Raw genomic sequence first — 25,778 nt, forward strand, 5'->3', positions numbered from 1 at the left:
GCACATACAGATGCATTGCCTATAGATACACGTGACTGGCTGGTCCAGCCTAACCAAAATAAGGTGACTTTGGTGCTGTGGTTTGTGGGAAGCAGCCAGCAGCTGGGCTTCTCAAGCTGATGTCACTGTAAGGTTTGTTGTGGAGAGAATAAATAAAATGGGACCTTCTTGACTTCTGCTAAAAGCAAATTTTATTCATAAGGTCTAAAATAGACAGTATCGATGTTTAAAAGTAGACAGGAACTGGTCTGAATTGGTTTTTCCAGGAATTCTTTGCCTTGGAGTGACCTGATTCCACCCCAGCCGTGGCAGAGGTCCCCGAGGTGTGCAGGGGTGACCAGATCACCTGAACAAAAATGGGGAGCCCCAGGACAAGTGTGAAGACAGGCAATGCGGTTTGTCCAGTGGAGAGCAATCCCTTACCTCACCCCTGGAAGACACAAAAATACCCTTTCCCTGAAGCGCAGCCTTGAGCCGTGCATCTGGAAGGCTGCAGCGCTGCTGCTGCCACGGGGGCTGTCGCAGGATGATGTGCAGGCAACGTCTGCGGGCAGAGAGAATGTGGTGCATGAGGCTGCTGATACAGAAGAGGACGAGAACGCTTGTCCTCGGGTTCTGCGGAGATAGCTGCTAGCCAAGACACACAGTAACAGTCTCCTTGGGAGCAATTACTGCACAGCAAGCTTGATGACATTTGTTGTCAAGTTCTGAATCATCTCTTTATTTTAAGTTTGCGAGTGACGTTTTCCCCTCCCGGATTGAGACCAGGAAGAGCTGCAGCTGGGACAAGTCTCCTTTGGTTTTATGGGAGAGACATTGCCAGTGGGGGGACAAACAGGACCCCACCAGCAGCTCAGACCTGCCCGGGAGGGATAGGGCCTTCGGGCCAGCCTGGGAAGGAGAGCAGCTCTCTGGCAGAGGAGTGAAGGGGGGGACATTAACGCTTTTCCAGCCTGTTGACAGCTACTGCAAAGCCGAGGAGGCTAAGCCGCCCTGAGATGCTCATGGTGGGCATGACGGCTTACAGGGGGCTCAGGCAAGCGCAGAGCAGCGGTGCTTGTGGCATCCTAAGGTCTTCCCATGCATCACCGTTGTACCCATGCTTTGATTAATCATACTCAGAGGGATGTCTATTAGCTCTGGCTGATGTTGGATTAAACCTGATGAGGGAAGGATACAGACAGATACATACCCATGCTGCCTGCGTGGCGCCTCAGAGCTGCAGAGCTGGGGCAGAAGCATCCCGCAGAGCCTCTTCCCCACATCTCTTCCTTCCCACTGGACCCCTGCCATCCCACAGGGAGCATATCGTCCACAGGACAGCTGTGATGAAGAGGCCAGGGAGCCTGGAAGAAGCCAGAGCAGGCTGACTGCTGCCCCCAGCCTCCCCACAGAATAGATCACCAGCAGAAGACAAAACCCTCTCTTGAAGCTGACCAGCTTTTACTGCAGCCATCTGCTTGCAGCCAGCTGGAGAAATGTCATCAAAACAACATATTTCCCAGTGTTGAGCGCGCACCAGCAGAAAGCTCTCTCTGACCACAGTTTTGGGTATTTTAAGTTTTTTCCTGTTTACCTGAAGTTGGATGCGAGGTTTTCACAAAGGCTCCTTTTACCCCCTCTTTGCTTTGGGCATGCTTTTCACCACTGACCTTGTCTTGCTTGTGAGCGTCTCCAGCTTGCTGGCCCAGAAGCTTTTAACCTGATTTTTTGAAAGGTGACCCTGATCTTCTGGTGTACGATGGAATTCACCCAACAATAGCCCTCATTGCCTGGGAGCAAGCTGTGGAGGGCAGTCCTCGCCAGTGACTTTGTCTTAATTTGAACACAACCAAGTCCACCGCTGGCAACGCCTTGGGACCCTTTGCCTTTTTCTTGGAGGCAGGATAAAGACATTTGTCTTGTAAACAGCAGATTTAGGGCAGGAACAGAATCTTTTTCTTTGTGCCAGTCTGGTACAAATACACCTGAAGGGAGAAAACACTACATGATTGGGGAAAATGGGCAGGTACTCTTGGAGTAATTGAGTTCTCCAAGCAGTGGGTATGTGCTGTAAAATATATGCAAATGCCTGGCATGAAAAAACAAATCCTGCCTCTGTAAAAGCCAGAGCTGGGCACAAAGGTGCAGGGGAAGGGGGAGAGGGCAGTAGCATGTGGGAAGTGGCAATTCATCCTCAGTTTCCCCATCTTCTAGGACTGGGCCTTTGATCCAGCTTTGCTCCAGTGGGATGAAATGCCAGGGAAGTTATGCAGGTAAGGACAACCCTGCCAGGAGGGGGATGGGTTCACACACGTGGGGCGTGAAGCAAGCCAGCCTACGTAATTTGAGGGGAGTTTAAAAATCAGGGTTTGATTGCTGAGTTCATCCCTGCAGAAATGGAGGCGAGTTTGGGTTTTTACAATTTTTGCATTGAATTACTCTTTCCCAAAGCTGGCCAACGCCAGGCTATCGCAGCAGCCTCCTCAGGATCAGTCCCATGCAGGTACCTGGAGAGAGAACAGGGAGCAGACAGACCTGGAGCACTGTTACCCTGGGGACACTTCCCAGCCTCTGGACGTTTGTAGCTCCTGGATTTCCTGGCTGGAACAGGTGCCTCTGTGTTTAGCAGCTCTGGAGGATTTATATTTTCTGGATTGATCAAAATTATTTTTCCCCCAATGAAAATTCTAGCATCCTCCAGCTGAGTCCTGTGCAACAAAAAGCACAAACCTGCCGTCAGCTTATTTCAGCAGAGGCCGTGGGCTTTCCTACCACGGACCTGCCTCCACTCCCAGCCTTATCACCGGCTGTTCCGTCCTTCTGCCCCCAGCTTTCTGCCAGGCTGCAGAGTGTGCGGTGCAGAACGTCTCGTTTGCAACCCCTTTGTCACCCTTCTCGAGCCCCTGGGCATCTGGTGCCGCATGTAGGGCTTGGACACTCGTGTCCTCTGTACCAGGTCCCCGCGGCTGAGCTGGCGGCACCCTCTGGCGGCAGCCCTGGGCCCAGTGCTCCTCCTGGAAAAGATGCCGAATCCTTCATCATCTCCCACCCACGCGCTTGGGGGAGCGTTGCTCGGGTCCCCGCTAGGAGGGCCCAAAAGATGCCGATTCCTTCATCATCTCCCACCCAGGCGGTTGGGGGAGCGTTGCTCGGGTCCCCGCTGGGAGGGGGGTGTTTGCTGGAGGAAGGAGGAGGAGCAGAGGGAGCCCTCAAACCACCGCGGGGAGGGGAGCGCGGGGGCAGCCCTGCCGGCTCTCGGCAGCGCTGTGCGCAGCAGCTATATTTATCCACGTGGCCGGCAGCTATATTTATCTGGAATGCCACAGGAGCCAGAAGTCTTCAGGGCAGTTTCAGCGCTGTGGAAGAACACAATTTGGATGTCCTTTTTACTATAAACCTTCTCTGCTCCCCTTCTCCAGGGGTCTTGGCCACCTCCCCGGCCCTTCCCTGCTCCTCCTTACACGCCACCGTCTCCACCACGGTGGTGCTGGGCTCGTCGCCCTCGCACAGCCCTCTCCGGGCTCCCTCTCCCGCCGCCCCTTGGAGCAGACACACCTTCCCTTCTCCCTCCAAGGGAGCGGTTTGCCTTGCTGAGGGGAGCGGGCCATCCCCGGGCTGCCTTACCCACGCAGCCCACAGCCCCCCACCCACCGGGCTGGGGGCGTTTTGCTCGGGACCCCCTGGAAAGGGGGCTTCGGCACGGGCCCGGAGGAGCGAGGGGCGGAGGGAGCCTTCAAGCCATCACGGGAGGGCGTGCGCGGGGGCCTTAAAGCTTAAACCGCCAGCCCTTCGCGGGGAAGACCCCGGCGGTGCCCCTCTCACGTGGAGCACGTATGGGAGCGGACGCGGAGAAGGTGGCAGCTCCGCGCTCGGGGCTCCGGTGCTCCCCTGGGCGGGCCGGGCGCCCCGGCGGGAGGCAGCGCCCCGGCGGGAGGCAGCGCCCCGCCGCCCCGCAAGGCCGAGGCCCGCAGGCCGCGCTCGGGCTGCGCTCCGGCCCGGCGCCGCCCAGCCCCGCCGGCAGCCTGGCTCCTCCCGCCGCGGGGAGGCGGGCGGCGGGGCGGACGTGCCCCCGCAGCGGGCCCGCCCCCGGCTCCCGGCGGGGCTGCACCGGGCGCGGCCCGCACCGCACCGCACCGCACCGCGGCGGGGCAGGCAGCGCCGCGCCATGGGGTCCCGCCTGTCCGTGGACGGCTCCGTGCGGGTGGTGGTGGTCGGGGGCGGCTTCGGGGGCACGGCGGCCGCCAGCCTGCTCAAGGCCTGGGCCATCCCCTTCGTGCTGGTGGACGCCGGAGATGCTTTCCACCACAACGTGGCCGCGCTCCGCGCCGCCGTGCAGAGCGGTAAGGCACGGCCCTGGCCCCGCGTGGTCCCGGCGGGCCAGCTCAGCCCCACCGGTGGCTGCAGCGGCTCGGGGGTGCGCGGGGAGGACGGAGGGATGGGGTGCTGCAAGTGCCTCCTCCGCCCCGGTGATGCTGAACGACTTGGTGTTTTCCGTCTGGAAAACAAATACTTGGCTCTGCGAGGACCTGCGGACCGTCTGCGTTAGGCGAACTGCATGTCCGCTGGGAAAACTGAGCAAAAACTACTGGAATGGGCCTTCTTTTTTTAAACTTCGAGTTTAGAAGGTGACTAAGCTAAAACTGGCGGCAGCTGGAACGGGTGAATAATGTCTGTGTCTAGCACTTGAAATGTCGAGCAGCTCAGCAGCGAGGCCCTGGGTGATAAAATTGTCAGCGAGCTGCTCAGGCTTGTCTGGGATCTCGCTCAGGAGACCGGGCTAACCCCATTACTCCTGTCACTGGGGATTTAGGTGGAAAATCTCACATTCAAGGCTGGGAGCAACCATCAAAAGGATGTCGAAAGCTCTGTCTAAGAGGCGGGTAACATGACAAAAAGCCTCTGACATCCTGCTTGAAATGCTCTGGACCACAGTGCAGCACTTACTGGCAAACCAGTACAGGAAATTCTGTATGGGGAGCAGAGACAAAACAACCTAGCCGAGGGTGTCACCCGGCCTCTGAGGAGCTAGTCTTGTCACCAAATTCAAGGCAAAGGTCCTGGAGCTCATTGCTTGGCAGAGATACTGCACAGCAGAGGCCGAGCCTGTGGTCCCAGGTGCATACAGTCCTTTTGTCTGAGCAAGGATGGCATGAGGGGAGAAGGGAAGAGGGGTTCATTAGCCTCCACAGAGATCTCCTCTCTGTTGTCTCCTCTTACCACAGGATTTGCCAAGAAGACATTCATCTCCTACTCTGTCACCTTTGGGGAGAGCTTCCGCCAAGGCAAGGTTGTTGGCATAGACCCTGGAAGGCAACAAGTCTTGCTCAGTGATGGCGAGGTAGGTGATGCAATAACTTGCAATCAGTAACTTGGCTGCCTTATGGCATCACCTGCTAATGTGCAAGAGCCAGCCTTCAGCAGGGTGTGTTGCGAGTCTCTCCTCTGCAGCGTTGCTCTTCAGCTATGTCACGGCTGTGAGAATGCAGTACTCCAAATCTAGGCTCTGTTGGTTTTGACTGGTGACGTCTGGTTGGAGAAATGACTTGGAATTTAGTTTTCAGACTGCTGTCAGCTTGGAGTCCTCTGGAGGGAAAGAGTGAGATGAGCAGGACCACAGGGCACCTCCAAAAACTGCCTCTGAGCAGGAAGAGGAGTGTAGCTTCTTATCTGCCGGGGAGGGGGTGTGCGTGTGCAGGACACAATCCTGCTCCGGGAAAAACAAACAGAACTTTTGCCCTCGAGTGGGACGAGAGCTGGGAATGCTGTTCGGTTGTGGCAAACATCCCAGTGTCTCCTACAGTATAGGTCAGCTGAGCACGTGAACCCTGACCGATCCAATACCCCTGGGCTGAGAGTTCACATGCACAACAGGGTTCCTGTTCTCGTGTAATCCTCTGCTTGGCTGAAACGCCTGACCCCAAACACGCCAATGCCCAAGCCCTCTGGAAGGGCACTGATCACATTCTCTAGGTTTCTGTCACCTGTGGGCAGATACACAAATGCTCGTGCTTAATACTGGCCCTGTACGTCTAGGGGGTAGCGAGGAATGAAACCAGGCAGAGAAGCAGCCCCCCCGGCATCTAAAACCAAGAGGCAATGTGGAGAAAGACTAGCATTTACTCATCCTGAAGAGCCTGGCAACAGAGACCATCTTTCCCTGCACACGCTAAATGGCACCTCCATTCTAGCCAAGTGGCCTAGAGCTATGTTGGGATGTGGGCGAGCGGTAAATACCACACCCCATCTAGTGCTCAGATAAGCTTTTATTCTTAGAGGTGGATTTAGAGCTCAACCATTAACCCTGGAGCTCAGATCCTTATCAGATTGCAGGAAGAAATATGGGCAGCAGCTCCGATAACTTTTTAGCCAGAGCATCTCAGCTCTGTTCCGATGAAGGTGAAGAACAGAAGCTAGTCTCTGGAGCCAGCTGTGCTGGCAGCTTCTGACATAAATATCAAGTTATTTCCTATAACTTTATGGCAATTTTATTAAAGCTCAGCTTACCTGAAGAAAGACGCTTCTCTCAGACTTCTTCCTCAGACTGAGGAAGGCAGTTACTTGGTGTCACCTGTACCAGGTCTCTTCCCAAAGTCACTTTCTGACAGTGGCAAGTACTTTCCTGGTTATTGGTGAGGGCTGGAGGAGAGGGAATGGGCGAATAGTACCTATGAGGTAAGAACTGTGTGCTAGGCTCTGTTTTTAAGAGGCCTAACATCCTACTCCACCTTCTGCCTTCCCAGGAGCTACACTACTCCCATCTCATTCTTGCAACAGGCAGCGATGGGCCATTCCCTGGGAAGTTCAACAAAGACATTGACATGGAAAGTGCCATCCAGACCTATGAAGACATGGTTAAAGAGGTGAGGAATCAACTTACTTCCTAGGAAGTGTTGCCTGCCTTTGTTCAGCTTCCCTGTCCCAGACACCACTATGGGTATCTGGAGCCATACATGTCTAAGAACAAGAGGCTACACGATGCCTGCAGGGACAGACCAGGACAAGGAACATGTGCTAGCTTGTCTGGCGTTGACCATGCCCCCAGGAGATCAGCTGTTTGCACAAGGGGAAACCTGAAATGCTGAATGGTCTTGCAGCGTACACATGAAGAGCGCACGGGGTTCTCATTTTTTTTTTTTGTTTCCTTTTAATGAACTAGGTGGTTTATTGCTGTAGGGCCGGTGCTGTACCTCAGAAAGGTCTGTTCAGAGTGGCTGTAGGTATCTGGCTTCCTGCACTTAACGGTTCTCTTGTAACACGAGTTTCCTCTTTACTTCAAGATTGAGAAATCTGAGCGCATACTGGTAGTGGGAGGTGGTGCTGCTGGAGTCGAGATGGCTGCTGAGATCAAAACAGAGTACCCAGCCAAAGAGGTACTAGCATATTGGTTACAATTAACTTCATCCTTGTTTCTGAGACCGTTCTTCTGTGATGGTCCTGCTGGATCCTACAGATCACTGTAAATCAGGAGTTTCCAGGCAATGGCAGCCTTCACCCCTACTGCCTCCTCTTCTGAGAGCACCCTGTAGCCCATCCCCAGCAATTACTGGCACTAGATGCCTTTCACTGGCTCACTTTCCCTGGGTGTTCAGTGGGGTGGAAGGAAGCTAGCTATAGCTGCTCCCGCCTGGATGCGGCGAGTCCTGTCCCATTCCTGTGTCCCCGTTTGCTGTTTTGTCCCCAACAGGTCACCCTCATTCACTCAAAAATTGCACTAGCTGATGTGGAGCTGCTAGATAGCGTCCGTCAGGAGGTGAAAGAGATTCTCCTCAGAAAAGGAGTGCGCCTCTTATTAAGTACGTACTTAACAATGTCTCTGAAGGTCAAGACTCTGAAGCTCTATAAACTGCTCTTCCTTTATCCAGAGCATTTCCTTCTCACATCCTCTTTCTGACTTTAACTAAGCATGGCTCCCTCAAATTCCCGTTTCTCTAGATACATCTGGGCTGGCTGGGAGCGGCAGCCTAGTAAAGGTTTGTGACCTGAGGTGTTCTCTTGCAACAGGTGAAAGGGTCAGTGATGTGGAAAATCTCACACTAAACCAGTTCCAGAAGGACATGGTAGTAAGGACAGAAAAAGGCACCGAGGTGGTTGCCGACATGGTGGTCCTATGCACAGGCATAAAGATTAACTCTTCAGCATATGCTGCTGCATTTGGTAAGTGAAAAAAACCACGCTGGGTGGGGAGAAGCAACAGAGTTCTTCAACATCTTGTACTTGAGTACTGTGAAGTTAGGAATCAACCTCATACAACCTGCAGTGGTTATTCCATGATACAGCAAATGCTCCAACATCACATTAAATACTTAACTGTGATATGTGACCTTCAGAAGCTTACAGACCATAGATTAAGTGGCCAACAGTCTTCTCCAGCTTCTGCTAATACGTCCAAGGAACCTTAGTGTCCTAGTTCAGCATGAGGCAGGTGACACATAGATGCTGATGGTAACTCCTGCTGTCAAGGCCAGCATTTCATTCTAGATACAAGCTTTCTGAGTTCTGCGCAAAAATAGGCCCAGCACCTTCAGCGTTTTCGCTGAACTATCAGTGTCACAGGGCGTTCAGCCAGTTAGTTATTTGGTGATACATTTTCAATCCTCTCACAGCTCAGTTTCAGTTATGGCACTACAAATACGGAGCAGTATGACCATTATACAGTCTCTTTCTCACGCTATGTATGTGAGCTCTAAATGTTTCTCAATGTTTCTACTGCAATACCAAAGGATGAGTCATTGCATGAGACTGCAATAATTAACTACAGCCAGGCAAAAAGCATTTCTTCCCTGACATGTAGCAAAGATGGCGAAACCCCAACTCCTCACTTCATGTCAATATGTTTGATAACATCATCAGCATTTTGGGGTCTCAGGCCACAATAAGCAACATGCTCCTTCTAAAAACTTACTGTTTGGAAAAACAGGGGACAAAATGGCAAGTAACAGCGCTTTGAAAGTTAACAAGCACCTCCAGCTGGAAGGTTATGAGAACATCTATGCCATTGGGGACTGTGCAGATCTGAAAGAACCAAAGATGGCCTACCACGCTGGGCTCCATGCCAACATTGCAGTGACAAATATCATCAACAGCCTGACACATAAGCCTCTTAAAACCTACGAACCAGGTAAGGTAATCTACCACCTGGCCTTAGCTGTTGGGCTGCTTTTCTGCAGGGCACAGCTGTTAAACACCTACACATCAGAACTTGCATGGGACACTGATTAGAGGTGAAGGAACTCACAGCTGGGGGTGACTATAAGCTTATAGCTCAGGCTTCATCCTAGTTCTTGCCAAAGATGCTGTAGACATTAGTTACCTGTGTCAGTCTACAGATGTAACGTGTCCTTTCTTCACTAATGTCTTCCTGATATATCTACTTGTGGGTGTCTGCTACTCATGAAACTTGCTTCTTTTTCTTTTAATTGCTTACTGTTCAATTGAATTCTAGGAACAAGATGACTTGACTTTCTCCTCCTTTCTCCCCTTAAACTATACCACAAGCACAAACTGAACAATATAGTCTCAAAAATCTAGCGAGGTGATGGGTCTCATTAATAAACAATTGATGTAAATGCTTGCCATAACTATGTTGAAAGCTGTTCCACATGGATGGAGGATATCTGGACAGCAATTTGGCTTTTAAAGGCTGCCCTGATTATTTACGTTTCTTTTTACATAAATTTTTTTGTTTACCTCTTGGACTCCCTCTTGGGAGGAGAGAATCATTCTACACCATGCGCACAGACATCCCAATCCTTCAGCAATCCTATTACTGAAAGAGGTAGAGCAGATAACAGAGAGAGCTGTGAGTAGTTCTCCTTGGGTCTGCTTCTTTGCCATTCAGCACATGGGTCCTGTGCTTAGCTTGTGTGGGTATGAGGCAGGGAGGGGTGGGAAGGGAGGGATTTTGGAGGAAGTACAACACCTGCATGTAGTAAGGTTTCATACTTAGCTTTCAAACTGCTTAACTTAAACCTCTACATCTTCTTTCCAGGGTCACTAACATTCCTGCTTTCAATGGGTAGGAACGATGGTGTAGGACAGGTGAATGGTTTCTATGTGGGACGTCTCTTGGTGACCATTGCTAAGAGCCGGGACCTGTTTGTCTCCAAGAGCTGGAAGACAATGGGACAGACAATGCCCTCTTAAGAGGGTATCAGCAATAAACCAGCAAGGAATACAGCAATTGGAAGAGGCTGAGGGTGCACTTATATTGCTTGGGCAGACCACTACTGTCTCCTGCAGCACCTCCTAAAACCACCTGTCCACATGCTGCTTTAAAGGTTGCCTTGCTGTAAAGGGGAAGGAAGCACCTTCCAAATGAAGCGCACAGAAGTTCTCATGGTAAAAACCAGGGGAGGTATATTTCTTTACTTCCCTGTTCTAGCTCTGAGCAAGAAACTTGGTTTATCTTGATTAGTAACAATAAACACTGTAGTTTTCAAAATCTCTGTGGTTTGTTTGTTATGTAGTTTTTCCCTGGATTTCTCTCCTCTTGCTCTTCTAAATACTACCTGCCTCTTACAGATCTGCAATCTGCTCTGCAGCATGCAGGAGGAATGGCTAAAGCCTTGAAGAGGCTATGGTAACCTGGAACTCAACAGAATATAATGCAGCTTTGTGTCAGCATCTCCACAGCAGCTTTAATTATGTCACATAGCTCTATGCTTCAGCCAGAAGAGCAGGTTAGTTGTGTGCTAAGTGTGATACAGCAAGCACTTATTTACAGATGCTGCTGTTTTGTTGTTTTTTTTAAGGTGAGAGATTCCCAGAGCAAAAGTAGGTTTATAACAATAACCACACTTGACACATCTTTTTCTTTTTTCTTATAAAACAAACAAAATCACCATGAAATATTCCCAGTAATTACAGAGATTATTGTGAGTTAAAAGCAAAACAAGCTCCTCATGCATCACTTCTAAAATCCTTTTCCCCTCTCTGGGGGCTGGAGGCAGAAGTTTACCCTCAAGGGAGGGGAAAAGGGAGCAGAACACTTTTAAGAGCTTTCTTTAAAGTGTGTGTGTGTATGTGTGTGTGTGTATGAAAAATTTATCACTACAAATCTAAAATGAGGTTACTCTTTAAAAACTTCTAAACTAAAGTAACAAGGGACACTAAAACTCCTGAAAAGAGATGGTAACTCAGTTATTTAAGGTGATATAAATGGCTAGAGGATGCTGATAGCATGAAGAAATCGGACTAAACCCCTCTCATCTCTAGTCACAGCTCTTCATCAAGTCACAACACATCACACTACTACCACTCCCCCGCCTCATCACATTGAAAAAATAAAACCCACCTCTAATGTTTTTAATGCTACTCAAGTTTGTTGAAAAATAAAGTTTCATTTGGCTGCCATTGCTACTTAGTGTCTAGCTTGGCCATCTCTTGCACATAGATGCCAATACTTTCACTGTCGAAGAGCAGAAAGTAAATGTTCTTCAAGGACGAAGAGCTGGTGCCGTCAAAATGGGTGGAAATAGCTCTTAGAGTGACCTGGGCTGCCGTCTGTTTTGGGAAGCAGTTTCTACATGGTAGGGGAAGAAAACAGAACAAGTGAGTGTCAGCCAACTGTGCAAGCATTATGCACACATGATGCTGAAAGGAACAAGCTGTAACTGCTGTACCACAACTATAGGCTGCTGTTAGGACACTGCCAGTAGCAGTTTTGCAATATGTAAATCCCAGAAGCAAACCCCATGGCTTTGATAGCAATATTCATCTGCTGTTCTATTAAGTTTCCTTGCTGGCATAGTTATGTTTTCATCTGCTTCTACTTTTCATAACCACACAAAGTTTTTTAACACTCTCTCTTAGAATTAAAGTTTTCCATGCCATGCTGGGCAGGCTAAAAAGTTCAAGCAATGATTATTTTTTTAGTTGAAAATGGAAAAATAATAAATATAAATACATCAACTACTTCGCTGATGTCCTCACTCCATCATTAAAAATACTTCGCTTGAGACATCAGTGAAAATAATTGAAATTACAATCCCAGTCCAAATTAAGGCCAAGATACATTCATTCATTCATTTTGATGGCGACATTCTCTAACCTACAATCTGAAAAGCTAAAAGCTACCAGTCTTTACAGTAAGTGGACTTTTCAACTGTGTTGACATCTCTTAGGGCACCTGGCCCACATCCTTGAGATTCCAGTTTCTCAGCAGCAGCATTTTTTCCATCTTAATCATTCCCATACTCCTTTTTTTCAAGTCACAAAACCATTCAGCTGCAACAGAGCTCCTTCACCCTCATCTCTGTACTACAAGGGAACTAGCTGAGAGCACACTGCAAAGAGCACAGTTGCTATGAAGGTCAGCTGCTTTGCACGTCTATTTATGTGAAAATACAACTGCTTTAATACTGGACATAATTTCAAGAACTGTTTTACAGTTTGACCTTGATACCTATCTAATGAAATACTCTGCCTTGCAGTATGCTCATGCTTAGGAAGGTCTCCACATTGTTCTACTTGTCTAACACTAAACAGATTCCTTCACCTAGAAAGTACCCCTTCCTGAAGAAGACACATGCATCTCTGCCAATGACATCTGGAGGGAAAGACACTCTCCTGCATTCCCTGCTGGATTTTCTCTGCTGCCTGACAATGCTTGTAATAGTTCTGCTCATTTTGCACGACACTGAAGAGTGTCAACACAGTGCCTGCCACATGAGAATGTAGGAAGCCACCTACCTTGGAGAGTACGGATGAGACTTTACTGGGACACACTGAATTGTCTGAAGGTGAGTTAAGACCCAGCTGGGGTTTCAGATGGGTCTTTGGGCATAACTCTGCTGGCTGCTCTTGAGTTTAATGCCTCCTATTTAGATTCTACCGCATGATAATGCTCCAGAGGAAGTCAGATCCATGCAAAAAAACATTGGCCAGTACAACCTAGCTCACGTCCTTCCTCTGAGGCAGGATTATATATAACTTTTCTGCTTCTGAAAAAAATTTTCTCGCCTGAAAATCTTCAGTGATGGGGCTACATCAGAATACACAGATAAGCCATCCCAGTGCCTAACAATCCTTACATTTGAAAACCCACCGTATTTCTTTTAATAGCATCCAGAGCTGCCTTTGCAATGTTTTTTCTTCCCCTGCTCCCCCGTCCCAATAGCACTGCGATGTGCATGCATTTTTGTTTCCCTTTCTAAGTTTAGTACTACTCACTTCTCCTTACTCAATTTTATATAAGTGATTTCAGAGTACTTATCATATTTATATTAGAAACCACCCAAAAAACAACTTGGAAACTAGTCATCAACAACTGCTGTACCCATGTCCACTGTAATCCAAATGATTACTAGCAAACAGACTTTCCTACTTCTAGTCCTCGGACAGCATTTGCAGCAACTCAACTAATATGCCTTTCTGGCAGCAAACTATCGATAAGGTTTTTTTCAAAATGTTTTTCAGTTAATTTATAGCTGCTTCACAGCACAAGTAATTTCACTTAAACTGCACTTCTTTACTTTTTAATGACAAGATCATTGAGGTGAAAAGCCCTGGCACAACTGAGATATCCCACCTATTGTTACTTTGTATCAGTTACTGTAAATAGTCTCAAAGATGGGACAGATGAAACATGAAAATCCACAGAACTGATACAGCTTAATCCCTGATCTACCCAAAACCCCCAGCATTCATTGTCCAGACATGTAGGTGGATTAAAATGATAGTAAAACCATGATGTCTTATTTGCAAAACTGCCTTTTTTCAGACAACTTTGAGATCCTTTGATAAATAAAAGTGTAAACCAACAGCACCTGGTAAGACTTACCCTATATTCTGGAGGTAATTGCAAGAGCAACAGAGAGTGAAATGGAACTAAGCAGCAGAAAGATCTGCACTAAGAGTAATGCTCCAAGACTGGATTATTCTTAGATAACGCTCATTGGAGACATAAGGTCTATAGAGACTATTTCTATTAGCATTAAAAGCTACAGTTCATTTTTGAGAGATGAACTTCGTAAAACAATTTATCATGTTTTCTTTTGACTGAACAATATAAACAAAAAAAATATCTATGTATAAAGGAAGAAAAATAATTAAAAATTGCACCGCCCCTCTATCTATTCTTTTGTCCTGATCCATAAAAATATTATTTTGTTTTGAAAAGTGTCTGTGTAAAAATGGCATTTTAACCTCCTGTGTATTCAGTGATGTGTGGCAACTTCACTGATCAAAATACAGTTTTACTTTCATTTTATTCACTACCAGGACAACACAACCAGACTGTACTATTTACTCTACTCTTTGGGCATTACTAACAAAATCATTAGTTACATTTCAAATTAAATGTAAGTGTGTGAATTCCAACATGAAGGAACAACTACTACAGTTAGGAGGTCTTGCGTAACATTTCTTGTGATCAGAGATCAAGCAAGATTAACAAACTGTGGTTTGGTTTAAAAAAAAGCAAAAAAAAAAGATAAATAGTTTGGATTTCTTAGTCAAGCACATTTTATTTGCTAGTTATTAACTAAGAAATGTGTAGTTTCATGGCTGGTTTCATAGTTCCCTTTATAAAGCAGAACTATATTTGAGAAACACTGATTTTCTTTTGAAAGAAAACATTCTGTATGACTACTCTGTTTAATATATATTTTTGGGATGACTTAAGTGAACACCCCACATTTATCTGGCTCAGGTTACATCACTGTTACTTGCCTTCAGTATTACACTGGTATAATCTTACTAGTCCAAATGGGGCTTTAGGAAGATTTACCACAGCAAAATGAAGGGACATAAAAACTGAGGTGGTGCAGGCCCATAGTAGAAGAATCAAAATTACTGCCTAGCAATAGTAAACACAGCAAGTCCATTCAGCTCTCCTGTGGGTTAGTTAATTTCTCTATATAAAGGCTTTCTGGTCATTCCACGTAAACACTGCCCTTCAAGCTCCTTAAAGCTGGAGAAGCGCAGTGTCAGATGGCACCTGCCACAGCCATCTCTGGAGGCAAGGTCAGCCTCCTTTGTGCCACAGACCAGGGGGTAACCTCTCTACCACAGCAGCAGCTCTCTGACAGCTAACTACACCACTGCCACCCGATACAGAATCCTCCCATGCAGGAGGAGTCATACCTGCCACTGGGAAATGGGGGGAAAGCCACGGACTTCAATTTCTTGTCTTCTGCGGCTGTTAAGCAGTTCTTTATAGTCTCTTCAAGCTGCTCTTCACACTTGTCTGAGCCCCACTGTGGGATGTGACAGTGGATGACAAACTTTGCTGCTAGGCCGCTAGACTGAGTAAGTGCAGCTAACAGAAACAAAAATACAACATTTAGTTTTAAATAGAAACCACCCTGAAATGACCTCTCAATCCAACGTACTTTCTTAATTACATTACCTCTCCAAAGAAATACATTAGGAATTAAAATACACCACAATGGCTAACTCGCAGTCGTAACCTGTCTCATATTACTTTTGTGATCAATTATTATTTCTTTGGAGACCAAAGATCCTGGGGCTTATTTGGTTAACACACAGCTATTCAATAATATTTTTTAGCCTTCTCATTCAGCAGGGCCTCTGGATTTGTCTTATGCAAAGTATCAAAACCTTGTGCTGAACATTAAACCCCCAATAGACGCTTCTGCAGTGCTGTCACAGCCTTATTTGAATGCTCTGCACAAATATCCTGCATCATCATTACAGGTCTGGAGTTTTAGGGAGTAATATTTAGATGCACTTCACAGCTGGGTAACTTCAGATGACACTAAAAGTCTCCGTCAGTTATGTCCAATCAGGAATCTCAGATGAATTTTTCAGAAAACCTAATATTTCTCCAGGACCTGCAGAGTCTACAGCGTGGCATCAGTTTGTTTTTGTTGCAAGAGTGACCGTTAGCACTTCTAGAAATCTAGGTCTTGGGAATCTCAAGTTAAACACCTTGAAATTAGCTATGCAATTAAAGCCCCAAAATGAAAAATGTGGATTTATTCACTTGTCTACCATTGCAGAGGAATTCTGTTGCAGACACAAAGGAATTCCATCTAATGTTTCACTGTGCTACTTAAATTTAAACCAGAGAAACATCAGGCCTTTAACCACAGAGAGCAAATTGACTGAAAACATAGGTATCCTGTAAGCAGCACTTGAATTCAAGCCCATTAGGCTGGAGCTTAAGTGTTTGCAGTAGACCTCCAGTGATTAACAACCATCTATTATCGCTTGCCTCAAACCAGTAGAAGGGGCAATTTCAAACACAGCACCACAACACAAATGCTTGAGAACATACCTTTTCCTATCTATTAAACTAAGATTATCTTCTTTCCTGGGACTGCCTTAGTAGCATAAAGTGAGTCTATTTTCTAGTTAGGTAGTGGTGCTGACAGAGAAAAGTAGTTTAGTTTGATGTTATGGCATATACTTTTGATTCAATGCAAAAGTGAAGCAAAATAACTTGTACAAAAGTTTCCGTGCCAGCTGAGATTATAAAATTAGGCTATTCATTTAGGAAGTTTCCAAAACTAGACTACTTAAATCATTTAGTTTCTTGAGTGTTGAGATACTAAGTCAAATAAGGCACTAGGAAATATATTGTAACTTCTCTCCATCCGCCCTCCAGCCACCTTCAACTCCTATACATTGGTTTAATTTGTCCATAAAGGCAGGCATGATCTCAAGTCCCAAACTATTAACTGCTACAGATGTATTAAGCATCTGAAGGGAGCTCTTCTGTAATTTGTATTTCTATAATGCAGCCGTAGTGCCTGGGAAAAGAGCAGCAACTGCTCTTCCAAAAAGCATGCCGGTTCTAAAGACTGTATCACATCTTTGTTTGTGTTCAAAGTAAGGTGATTGTTTGGATGATACTGTTCATCAAATATGCATAAAGCAGAATAATTTATAAACTACCACTGTTCTTATACCTCATATGTTCGAGAGTTGTTTCTGATTATTACTAAGGAATGCAGTGCAAATGGGACAGGAAAGATGGCACATAGGTGGCAGCACAAGTTCTCCTTAATTTTTGGACTCCCACAGACAGAAATTGCCAAACATAAATTAATTGGCCTGCTGTAACTTGTGGTGGCACCTAGATGCCCAAAGACAGAGTGTGCATAGCATACAGGTGTCTTATTCTTCCTTCCCGCCCTGGGCCCCCACTAAGCAGGCTGTCTGTATCAGCAGTAGCTTCAAACAAGAAACAGAAAGATTTACATCACATAAGCAATATCAAGAAAAGAGCAAAATGTCCAGAGAAAAGAACATATCGAATGATCTGTTTCCAAAAGAGAATGTAGTATCCTTTTTACCTTCAGCAACTTCCAAAGGTCCTTGAGATTTGCGAAGCTCTTTCACTGTTTCTAAAAACTCTTTCCCTCCAGCCTTTTCCAATGCCTTGCCTGCAAGGACACAGAGCAAAAGGCCTTGGCTTCAAAGTATCACAGTGAAAAAACACCTCTACATTATTTCAAAGAACAACATTGCACACATATTATCCTGTTTCCCTCTATCAGCAGCAGCTGATGTTTATGTTTACCACACTATCCAGTCACAGATAAAGTTTACTTTTCACTGATTTTGAAAACCCCTGTATGTTATTACTGGAAATTACTTTCATACAATTACCTGTAAGAATGCTATCCTACTCTGACTTATGGCTAAAATAGTGAAGAGTGGGATTTTCAGCACTCAAGATCTTCAGCCTCCAAAATAACTCAACATACAAACCCTCCTACTTTCTGAAATAAACACAGCTGAGATGGCAGTGGAAGTCTTAATGACTAACTGTGTAAAACAATGATCCGAAAGCCTGCTGCTAGGTTCTGTGCCTCTCTATACAACTCTCTGCACAGCTTTTTTACCTCCCTCTTGCTTCAATTTCTGCATTTGTAGACCAACAGTAATAATATTTCCTTATTTCACATGAGCAGTATAAGGCTTGTACATGAGTATTTCTAAAGTATGTAAAATCCTACAATGAAAAGCATACTTAGAAGTGCAATTCATATATAATTTTTGTCACAAATTTCAGAGGCAGATGTAAAAACAATCCAACAAAGACCGCAATAACGACTATTTACACCTTTGAGGCTCATGTGCTTCAACAAATTATCTGTTTTGATTGTCGTAAGGCATCATTAAAAAAAGATAAATTAGTCATTAGCCTGTTATACCTAGTCAGATCCAGCCTGATTTTCAGAAGTGTTGTAAGTGATATTTTATGGCCTGGGGAAGATTCAGATGAAACAGGATGGGATCTCAGCAGGCAGTTAGTAGACCAGCTACTGTTCCAACTCTAGATCTGTTTTTTCTGCGCGTAGCAGAGCCTCACCTATTTCCTCCTTAAGGTCTATTTCAGCAGTTGTAGGGTGAACGATGCCTTCTACTTTCATGGAGCCAATATGGCTGATGTCACTCTGTGTCAGAGAAAGCTGTAAAAATAATGAGGGAGTAGGAAAAAAAAAATAGTAATCCAAGTGCAAAATCACTGTCATACAAAAAAATTAAAATCAAAGAAGGCTGGATTCAGTCTTTCAGAGATCAGTAATTCTATTGTGTCCAATATGTGCATTTCTGATTTTTAGCCTTTAATTTGTATACCACTCAGATTATTTTGTGATATGCCTATAGCTTGGAAGCTTGCTCCAGAGGAAGTTAGTGCTAGAAAATCCATGTTCTAGCATCACACTTTGAAAAGGCTGACTTTGGAAATGCTTCTATTTAAAGACAAAAATACTAAAATTAAAAAGCTTTTCTCCTGTACTTGCCCTCAGCAAACTACTGTAGGGGGCTGAGAAGAAGGGCTAAACACTATCCTGACTACAAAGGCTTCACAACCCAAGTAATTAATTACCCTTGCAGTTCCTGGCATAAATAAAATAAGGAATGTTTTACCCACCCACATATCCAGATATAGGAACTGGCCAAAACCTGATGTCTTATGGTGCTCAAAAAAGGCTGTCCCCCAGATCTCACAGCCTTATCTCTTTGGGCAACAACAGAGGACAGAAATCCTACAATAAAAAGACTTTACAGTTGCTGAACATGTGCCCAGCACACCTCACTTCTTCCAAGGTACACTGTAGTATTTAAGTTCTAACCACAACAGTAAGCACTACCCATTTTAGAGAAGAAAGTGCACAGATTCTGGAGGAACTGAGGACAGGGATGAACTCTAATAGAGGAGATCCAAGTTTCATTTACCTAGCCAGATTACTGATTTTAGCAATCTTTTCGATCTAGTATGTGTCTGGCCCATTCTAGACCACTGCTTTAGCAAAAATGGGATAAAGCAGACTGAACTCTTAAGCACTGCTTCACACAACAGGGTACACCATCAGTACGAGGGGCTTACAGATGCAGTTTCAGAAAGAACACTTTTTCTAGACAAACGTACTATTGGAAATAATAATAATAATAATAACAACAAGAACAAATAATCTTGACTATATCTCCACAGTTAAATCTGTGAGGAAAAACTCCAGATTCCCTCAGAGGGTCCAAAAATCAAGGCAGGCAAAAACATCTTCCTCTTGATGAGTATAGGGGTGGGAAAAAAAAAAAAGCAACCCAAAAAAAGGGACAGACGGTTGGCTGGACACCAAAGACAGGAGGGTGTTTTTTGGTGGCACAGTTATGTATTCCGGCCAGGCAAGGTGTCACAGTCCCTGCTGAGGTGGAGAACTAGGCATGCCCTGCAGCTCTGGTGAGGTCCTCAGTTTGCACTGTGAGAGAGCAGTGCCCCACAGCCCACTTTCAGATGGAGCACCCAGGCTTCTGACACAAAACAACATGTGGAAGTTCTGGGTGATCCTGGAACCTGGCCCAGAAATAGCCCTTTATAAGTGATAAATAGCCTAGGCTATAAGTGATAAATAGCCAGCTTAGGCCAAGAAATTAATGAGTATGGTTCTCTACAGCAAAGAGAGGCTGACCAGCCTTATTCTTGGAAATCTTTTACCTGCAGACACATTTTTTGAGACCCTCTACCCTGCCCATGACTTGAGTGAGTTTTGGCCTTGAATTTGGAACCCCTAAGGGGGAACACAGGGATTTTGTACTGATGTTAGATCAAAAGCATCCTTCTATTTATGCTAGGCTCCACTGCTGTGATCCCAATCTGTTATAACTTCATATTACCTTTTGTCCTGGCACAAGACTCTTGGAGGACAAGATAGTGAAACCTTCCCCAGGTCCATCTTCAGATGTTGAATTTGAAGCTCCTTCTTTTTCATTGTCCTTTTGTTTGTTCTATTTGGGGGGAGAGAAAAAGCAAGAATTCTCAAAGGAAAAAAATAACAATATTCACCCTTATTCAGTAATGGACAGATTTAATAAATTACTACAAATCTCGTATTCTCAGATCAATATATCACTCATAGCCTTTTAACTCCAAAAGATTATGTAGCAACAGAGGTCTTCACTGTTTATATAATGCTAAAACATCAGTGGTTCATCTGAGGCATTACATACGTTTGTAGTCACATTAAGAGTCAGAGCACCCACATCCATCTGTAGTTTTACCAACAGTCAAGGTTGTATTCATGGGTGGGTGGGTGCTAGTTTATTTTTGCTGCTGACAGAGCAGAGCTTATACTAAAACAAAGTTAGTAACTTAGTAACCCAGTCAAATTCTCCAAGCTGAAGGAAAAAACAACCTTATGAGCTGAAAAAAAAAAAAAAGTTAAGTCTTAGCTAATAAATCATAAATCTGAATCCCTATTGACATGAGTGAGCCATCACACCTCCACACAAGCAGTCAGAATGGCAAAATGAGATAAATAATAGCTGAAGTTTGCATGAAAAATCCCCTTTGTGGGAGACACTGCTTTGTGCAGCCTAGCTCCATGAGCAGCAAACCTGTTTCTACCAGGGCTGCAGGAGCATGTCCTCACATCTCTCAATATTTGCTTTAAGGTATGTCAAGAAGATAACTCTTCCTATCAAGTGCTAAACTCTGGATGTGCACAATTCAAAGTAAGGGGGTAGCAGAGATCAATACACAGAGGCATCCTATTGAGCAACTCTTGTTTTCTTTTTAAAAGTACTTCTGCATATTCTCAGTTACGGAAAAGTATTGAAGTTTTGAGGCCTCCAGAAATATGTGCTTAACAGCAGTTTAAAAAGCTTAGGTCAAAGCTTAATATTGTTTAATCCTACTCAATCAAAAATTCAGCAGTGTTTTTAAGATGCATGCTCTGGAATGACAAACCAAGAGCACTGATCTGCGTTACTGGTTTACCAAATCAAACCACTTTGGATGTGATAGAGGATGGGCTACCGTAAGGGAAGGTGCAGTGGTCAAATTCCAATCATTTATTCTTCTTGCAACTACTTTTAAAAAAAACATTAACAGTACAACTAAGAACACATGAATCAAAGAGCCTGTCGAAATGACATTTATGTACCGTGTCAGGACACGTCCTCTGGACAGTGAAACATCTTTAAAACCAACCCAGTAACAGTACAACGCTGAAGGCCTGAGATCTCTCAAGTAGAAAATGTTTCCAATTACATCTTGCTTTATTTTAAAAGCTAGAGTTCACTGTCACATGGTTAGTGTGGAGATAAAGAGATTCTACACAGTTATCAAGAAAGTATTGCAAAGGGTACATGAAAATCTGAAAAGTTGCCCTCAAAGCTTTAAAGGTTTTTGTTATGAAAATTCATTAAAAAAATACTGTGCTTTCCTTTTTTTCCTAAAGCTTAAAGAAAAAAATAATCCTGGTGCATCTATTATCATTTCCTACTTCGCACTTCCAGTTGCTACAAACAAACAATGCAGAAGTGCCGATCTATTCCTCCTAATAATCTTAGTTGGGTTTGATCCATTCCCTCTCCCCACACCTCTGGAATCCTGTACCTGCCGCGTGCTTACCTTTTTGGGTGTCCGGGCCTTGGTAGACTTTGCCTTCTTCCCACTCTTTTTGTTCACCATGGATTTCCTTCCCTTCTTCTCAGGAGTAGGCGAAAGGATGGTCTCAGATTTGCCTTTGGCACCCCGTTTCTTGGCGAGAAGCTCTGGCTGAATTCTGGGCAGAACACCTCCGCTTGCAATCGTCACACCTTTTAGCAACTGCAAGGAGAAGCAGTGTAAAGGCGCATGTTACAGATTCTCTTAACCTGCACTCAAGCTATTCTTGCTGACTACATTACATGGATGCACGTAGAGTCCACTCTTCCTGAAGCACTGCACCTTGTCTCCTTATCACAGAAAACCCAAACCAACCCCCAAAAAACTATTAGGGAGAAAATCCATAATGACAAGCAATGTGGCAGGTGATGGTGATGCCAGCCAGCACGTCCTGGAGAACTCTGTTACTGTACTGGTCAATCATTTGTCTCTTCCAGTGCTGGTCTTTCTGCATACCTGACCTTGGTGACTCACAAGCAGTGAACAAGGGTAAGAGAAGGTAAGTGCCTGCAGGCTACTTTAAAAAATTACTGCACCACAGCCCTGCTCAAAGGATTAGTTGCAGATGCCTTTGGCAGGGAAACAGATTCAGCGAAAGCAAATATGAGCCCCAAGAACCTGCTGTGCAGAGGTGAACAACAGGAATGGGCTCTGATGTTATGTGGAGGACAAAGTCTGGCTAGTTCCTAAAGGACAACACTAGATCTTCTCCAGTTCACAGGCCAGTGACCAGCACCATAGAGCAGGGAACAGGCTGGTGGTGTTAGCACACTTTTCTCTCTCTCTTGGCCTCTGTTTTGACTTTTCAGTCCCCTTGACTGGAAACAGAGCTAGGTGGCTTCATGGGCACCACATTTTCATTATTTAAAGCAGGCAAATTAAGTGCAGGAATCTTTCAAAGTGTGAATGATGTCATATATCTTCACATGGGGCCAACCAAGAAGAGATACTCTGATGCTGACTGAACTTTTCCAGCACCCCTGAATGCTGCAATTCATAGCCTATGCTATGATATCTCTTCTCACTCAACAAGTTTAGCATACGTGATCCCACAAGTGATCCTCAGAGCCAGAGCACTGCAAGCCGCAGTCTGGTGGCTAGTGGGAATACGGATAGGGAGGCAGTCCTGGAGGCAGCAGTAGCAGAGAGTGAGCCAGACCCCTACCCAAGGTGCGCCTCGCAGCCAGTATAATAGAAGACATACATTACTACAGCTTTTGGGAAAAGGTCTTCCATATGGCATGTTTTCTTTAAATGTTGGATGTTCCTGAAGAAGAAATTAAGCATCAAGTTTACTCACTTCAGCAGGACTCACAGGCTACAAAAGAAGCAAAATTTATATTGAAAGGATTTAAGTTAAGATGCTTCAGAACCTTCTTTTTTGTTTGCTTTTAATCAAGTGGGCACAATCATGTCATCTTCTGCTCTAGTAATTGCATTCTCATTCACATGTCAGACCCAACTGTTTCTAACCTTCCATGGTAGCAGCTTCGTTTGTGCCACAGCACGTAACTCTCATACTGAAATGTAAATGGATACCTGATTCAGTTCCTCATCATTTGCAACTGCCAGGAGGATGTGTCTGGGGGCAATTCTTCCTTTCTTATTGTCTCGTGCCGCGTTTCCCGCTAATTCTAGAATTTCAGCTGTAAACACATTGACATAAAAATTAGTAACAAGAACGTAGCTTGAAATTCCTTCTTAATATCCATTTACCTTTTCAAGGGCATTTCCCAGTTTAAATGGTCTTTGCTACAGAAAGGCAGAAACCAACCACACTCAACATATTTGCAAATTTACCTAAAATAATTTGTCCTTCCTAATTCCCTAAAGGATAGCTAGCAGAAAATATGCTAAGCTTGGTTCACATAACTTCTTTTACAAGTCCCAAGTCAGAATTCTCTTTCAAAAGAACAAGAAACGCCCTCTGAAAATGTACATCAGCAGTCCAAAAATTTAGCAGTAACCCTGTAACAATATAACAGTAAAGCATGCAATGAAACCCCAAAACCTAACACAGACAGTTCTAACAAAACAGCAAGGATTCTCAGAACCAGCTAAGATGAAGACTGAGGTGCATTTAAAGAAATACTTTGAAAGCCAACAAACTAGCCAGGCAATGCTGCAATTCTGCATTAAAGGGCATTGAAAATCTGTGAGAAGCTTAATTTCAGAACAAGATATGAAAGGTTTGACTTAGATGCAAGCAGAGACAACGTAAGAGCTTCAATGCATGAACTATTGGTAGAAACTTTCTTCTATACCTCCAGGAACAGGAGGCCACTTAAAAAGTAGTTTCTTTAAATTTGCAATAACATTCATATTGTGACTGAAGTCCCTGAGCTTTATCTAATCGTTAGAGAGGAAACACAGATACATCTTTCTGACTTTACTTGAACTGCAGCATTCAGTATAATTCATTAACTTACACAGTTTGGCTCCTACTCTGAAGTTATTTCTCATCTAAGAACTCTACTGAAACACCGAGAAGGAAGGAAGAAGGGAATGTTTTGCTCCAAATAGTCATAAAATTCATATTCATACTTTGTTTCGTTTCAAAAGTATCAACTGTCCCTGTCTTGGGTTTGTATTTACATTTGTCAAAAACAGGGTAAGTAAATGACAGCCCATCAGTGTGCTATTAATGATACCTTACTCCTTTTCATAAACTAAGTAAAGAACTGTAACTATTACAAAAAGAAGAACTTTCACAAACAAAAAATCTAGTGGAAATCTACATAATGCTCTTTGGCTAAAATCCAAAGGCTTTCAACATGAGGTTTAGCTCGGTTCATGGGAAAAATACAAGTGTTCAATTTCACTCAGAATAACAAAAGTACATACTTGTCATCCAGTTTTCTCTGCTACACAGCATATATCTTTAACTAACGTTGGAGATGTAAAAGCTATTTTTTTAAAATTATGCGCACATTCACAGTGAATTGCGTAAGAAACAGTCAGTGTCTGTTGAAAATTTTCACAATTATTTATGCAAAACTTCCAAGAAACATTACCAAAGTTGTGAAGACAAGTAATTAAACTTTAGGAAATAACAGAACTGTGGTTGTGTGTCCTGGTTTCAGCTGGGACGGAGTTAATTATCTTATTAGGAGCTAGTACAGTGCTGTGTATTGGCTTTGATGTGAGACTTTTCAGTTTCTCAGGCTTTTTTATCAAAAAGGCTGGAGGGGCACAAGAAATTGGGAGGGGACACAGCCAGGTGATCTGACCCGAACTAGCCAAAGAGGTATTCCATACCACAGGATGTCACGCTTGGTATATATACCTGAGGGGGTGGCCAGGGCGGGCAGATCATTTCTCAGGGACTGGCTAGGCACGGGGTGGTGAGCAGTTGCATTGTGCATCACATATTCCTTTCTTCCTTTCCCTCTGGATTTTACTCTTCCCCTCCCCCTTTTCATTATAACTGTTATTGTCATCGCTGTTATTATTGTTCTTTCATTCTTACTCTGTTTCAATTGTTCTTATCTCAACCCTCGAATTTTACACTCCTTTCCAACTCTCCTCCTCATCCCTCTGGGTGAGGTGGGAGTGAGCAAGCAGCTGTGTGGTACTTAATTATCAGCCAGGGTTAAACCACAATATTGTGATAACTAGGCTACTGCCCTGAGGAAAGAAGCATTGTGTGATCAGAAATTAGAAATAGTACCGCGCTACAAATACAGACTGGGCCTACATTGAAAGTTTGGGCAGCAACCTTGGCTCTAACATTTCCTAACTGTGAAGTGTTTGACTTGAACTTTAAAGGAGGAGACTGAAAAGTGATCCTGCATAATTCAGCTATATTCACCCCTGTGGGCCTGCAGGGCTGGAAGTTTAAGACCCTCCTCTCAGACCTCTGCCAATGGAGCTAACGCAGCAGCAGACAGCAGGAACAGATTGCCATCCATTGTGCAGACCAGTACAGAGC

The 25,778-nt window shown here is 44.8% G+C and overlaps 2 protein-coding genes across 5 annotated transcripts in view; one reads left to right on the forward strand and one right to left on the reverse strand.

The window, feature by feature from the left end:
- Nucleotides 1-4,097: 4,097 nt before the first annotated feature.
- On the forward strand, nt 4,098-10,423 carry AIFM2 (apoptosis inducing factor mitochondria associated 2). The gene is made up of 8 exons (XM_040605826.1): nt 4,098-4,322; nt 5,205-5,320; nt 6,723-6,842; nt 7,260-7,352; nt 7,667-7,775; nt 7,984-8,136; nt 8,900-9,100; nt 9,971-10,423. The coding sequence occupies exons 1-8, from the start codon at nt 4,148-4,150 to the stop codon at nt 10,123-10,125; spliced, it is 1,122 nt and encodes a 373-aa protein (XP_040461760.1). The 5' UTR covers nt 4,098-4,147; the 3' UTR covers nt 10,126-10,423.
- An 858-nt stretch (nt 10,424-11,281) lies between these two features.
- Nucleotides 11,282-25,778, reverse strand: part of LOC121093480 (core histone macro-H2A.2) — a 28,466-nt gene continuing 13,969 nt past the window's right edge. For all 4 annotated transcript variants that reach the window (XM_040605829.1, XM_040605828.1, XM_040605831.1 and 1 more), the window contains exons 3-9: nt 23,387-23,493; nt 21,812-22,009; nt 20,074-20,184; nt 18,266-18,365; nt 17,244-17,333; nt 15,067-15,241; nt 11,282-11,503 (exon numbers count right to left, since the gene is read on the reverse strand). In XM_040605829.1, the coding sequence (XP_040461763.1) occupies nt 11,338-11,503; nt 15,067-15,241; nt 17,244-17,333; nt 18,266-18,365; nt 20,074-20,184; nt 21,812-22,009; nt 23,387-23,493 (947 nt within the window). In that variant the 3' untranslated portion in view covers nt 11,282-11,337. The remainder of the gene's footprint in view (nt 11,504-15,066; nt 15,242-17,243; nt 17,334-18,265; nt 18,366-20,073; nt 20,185-21,811; nt 22,010-23,386; nt 23,494-25,778) is intronic.

Source organism: Falco naumanni, chromosome 9 (genome assembly GCF_017639655.2).
Source record: "Falco naumanni isolate bFalNau1 chromosome 9, bFalNau1.pat, whole genome shotgun sequence".
Lineage (NCBI taxonomy): Eukaryota > Metazoa > Chordata > Aves > Falconiformes > Falconidae > Falco > Falco naumanni.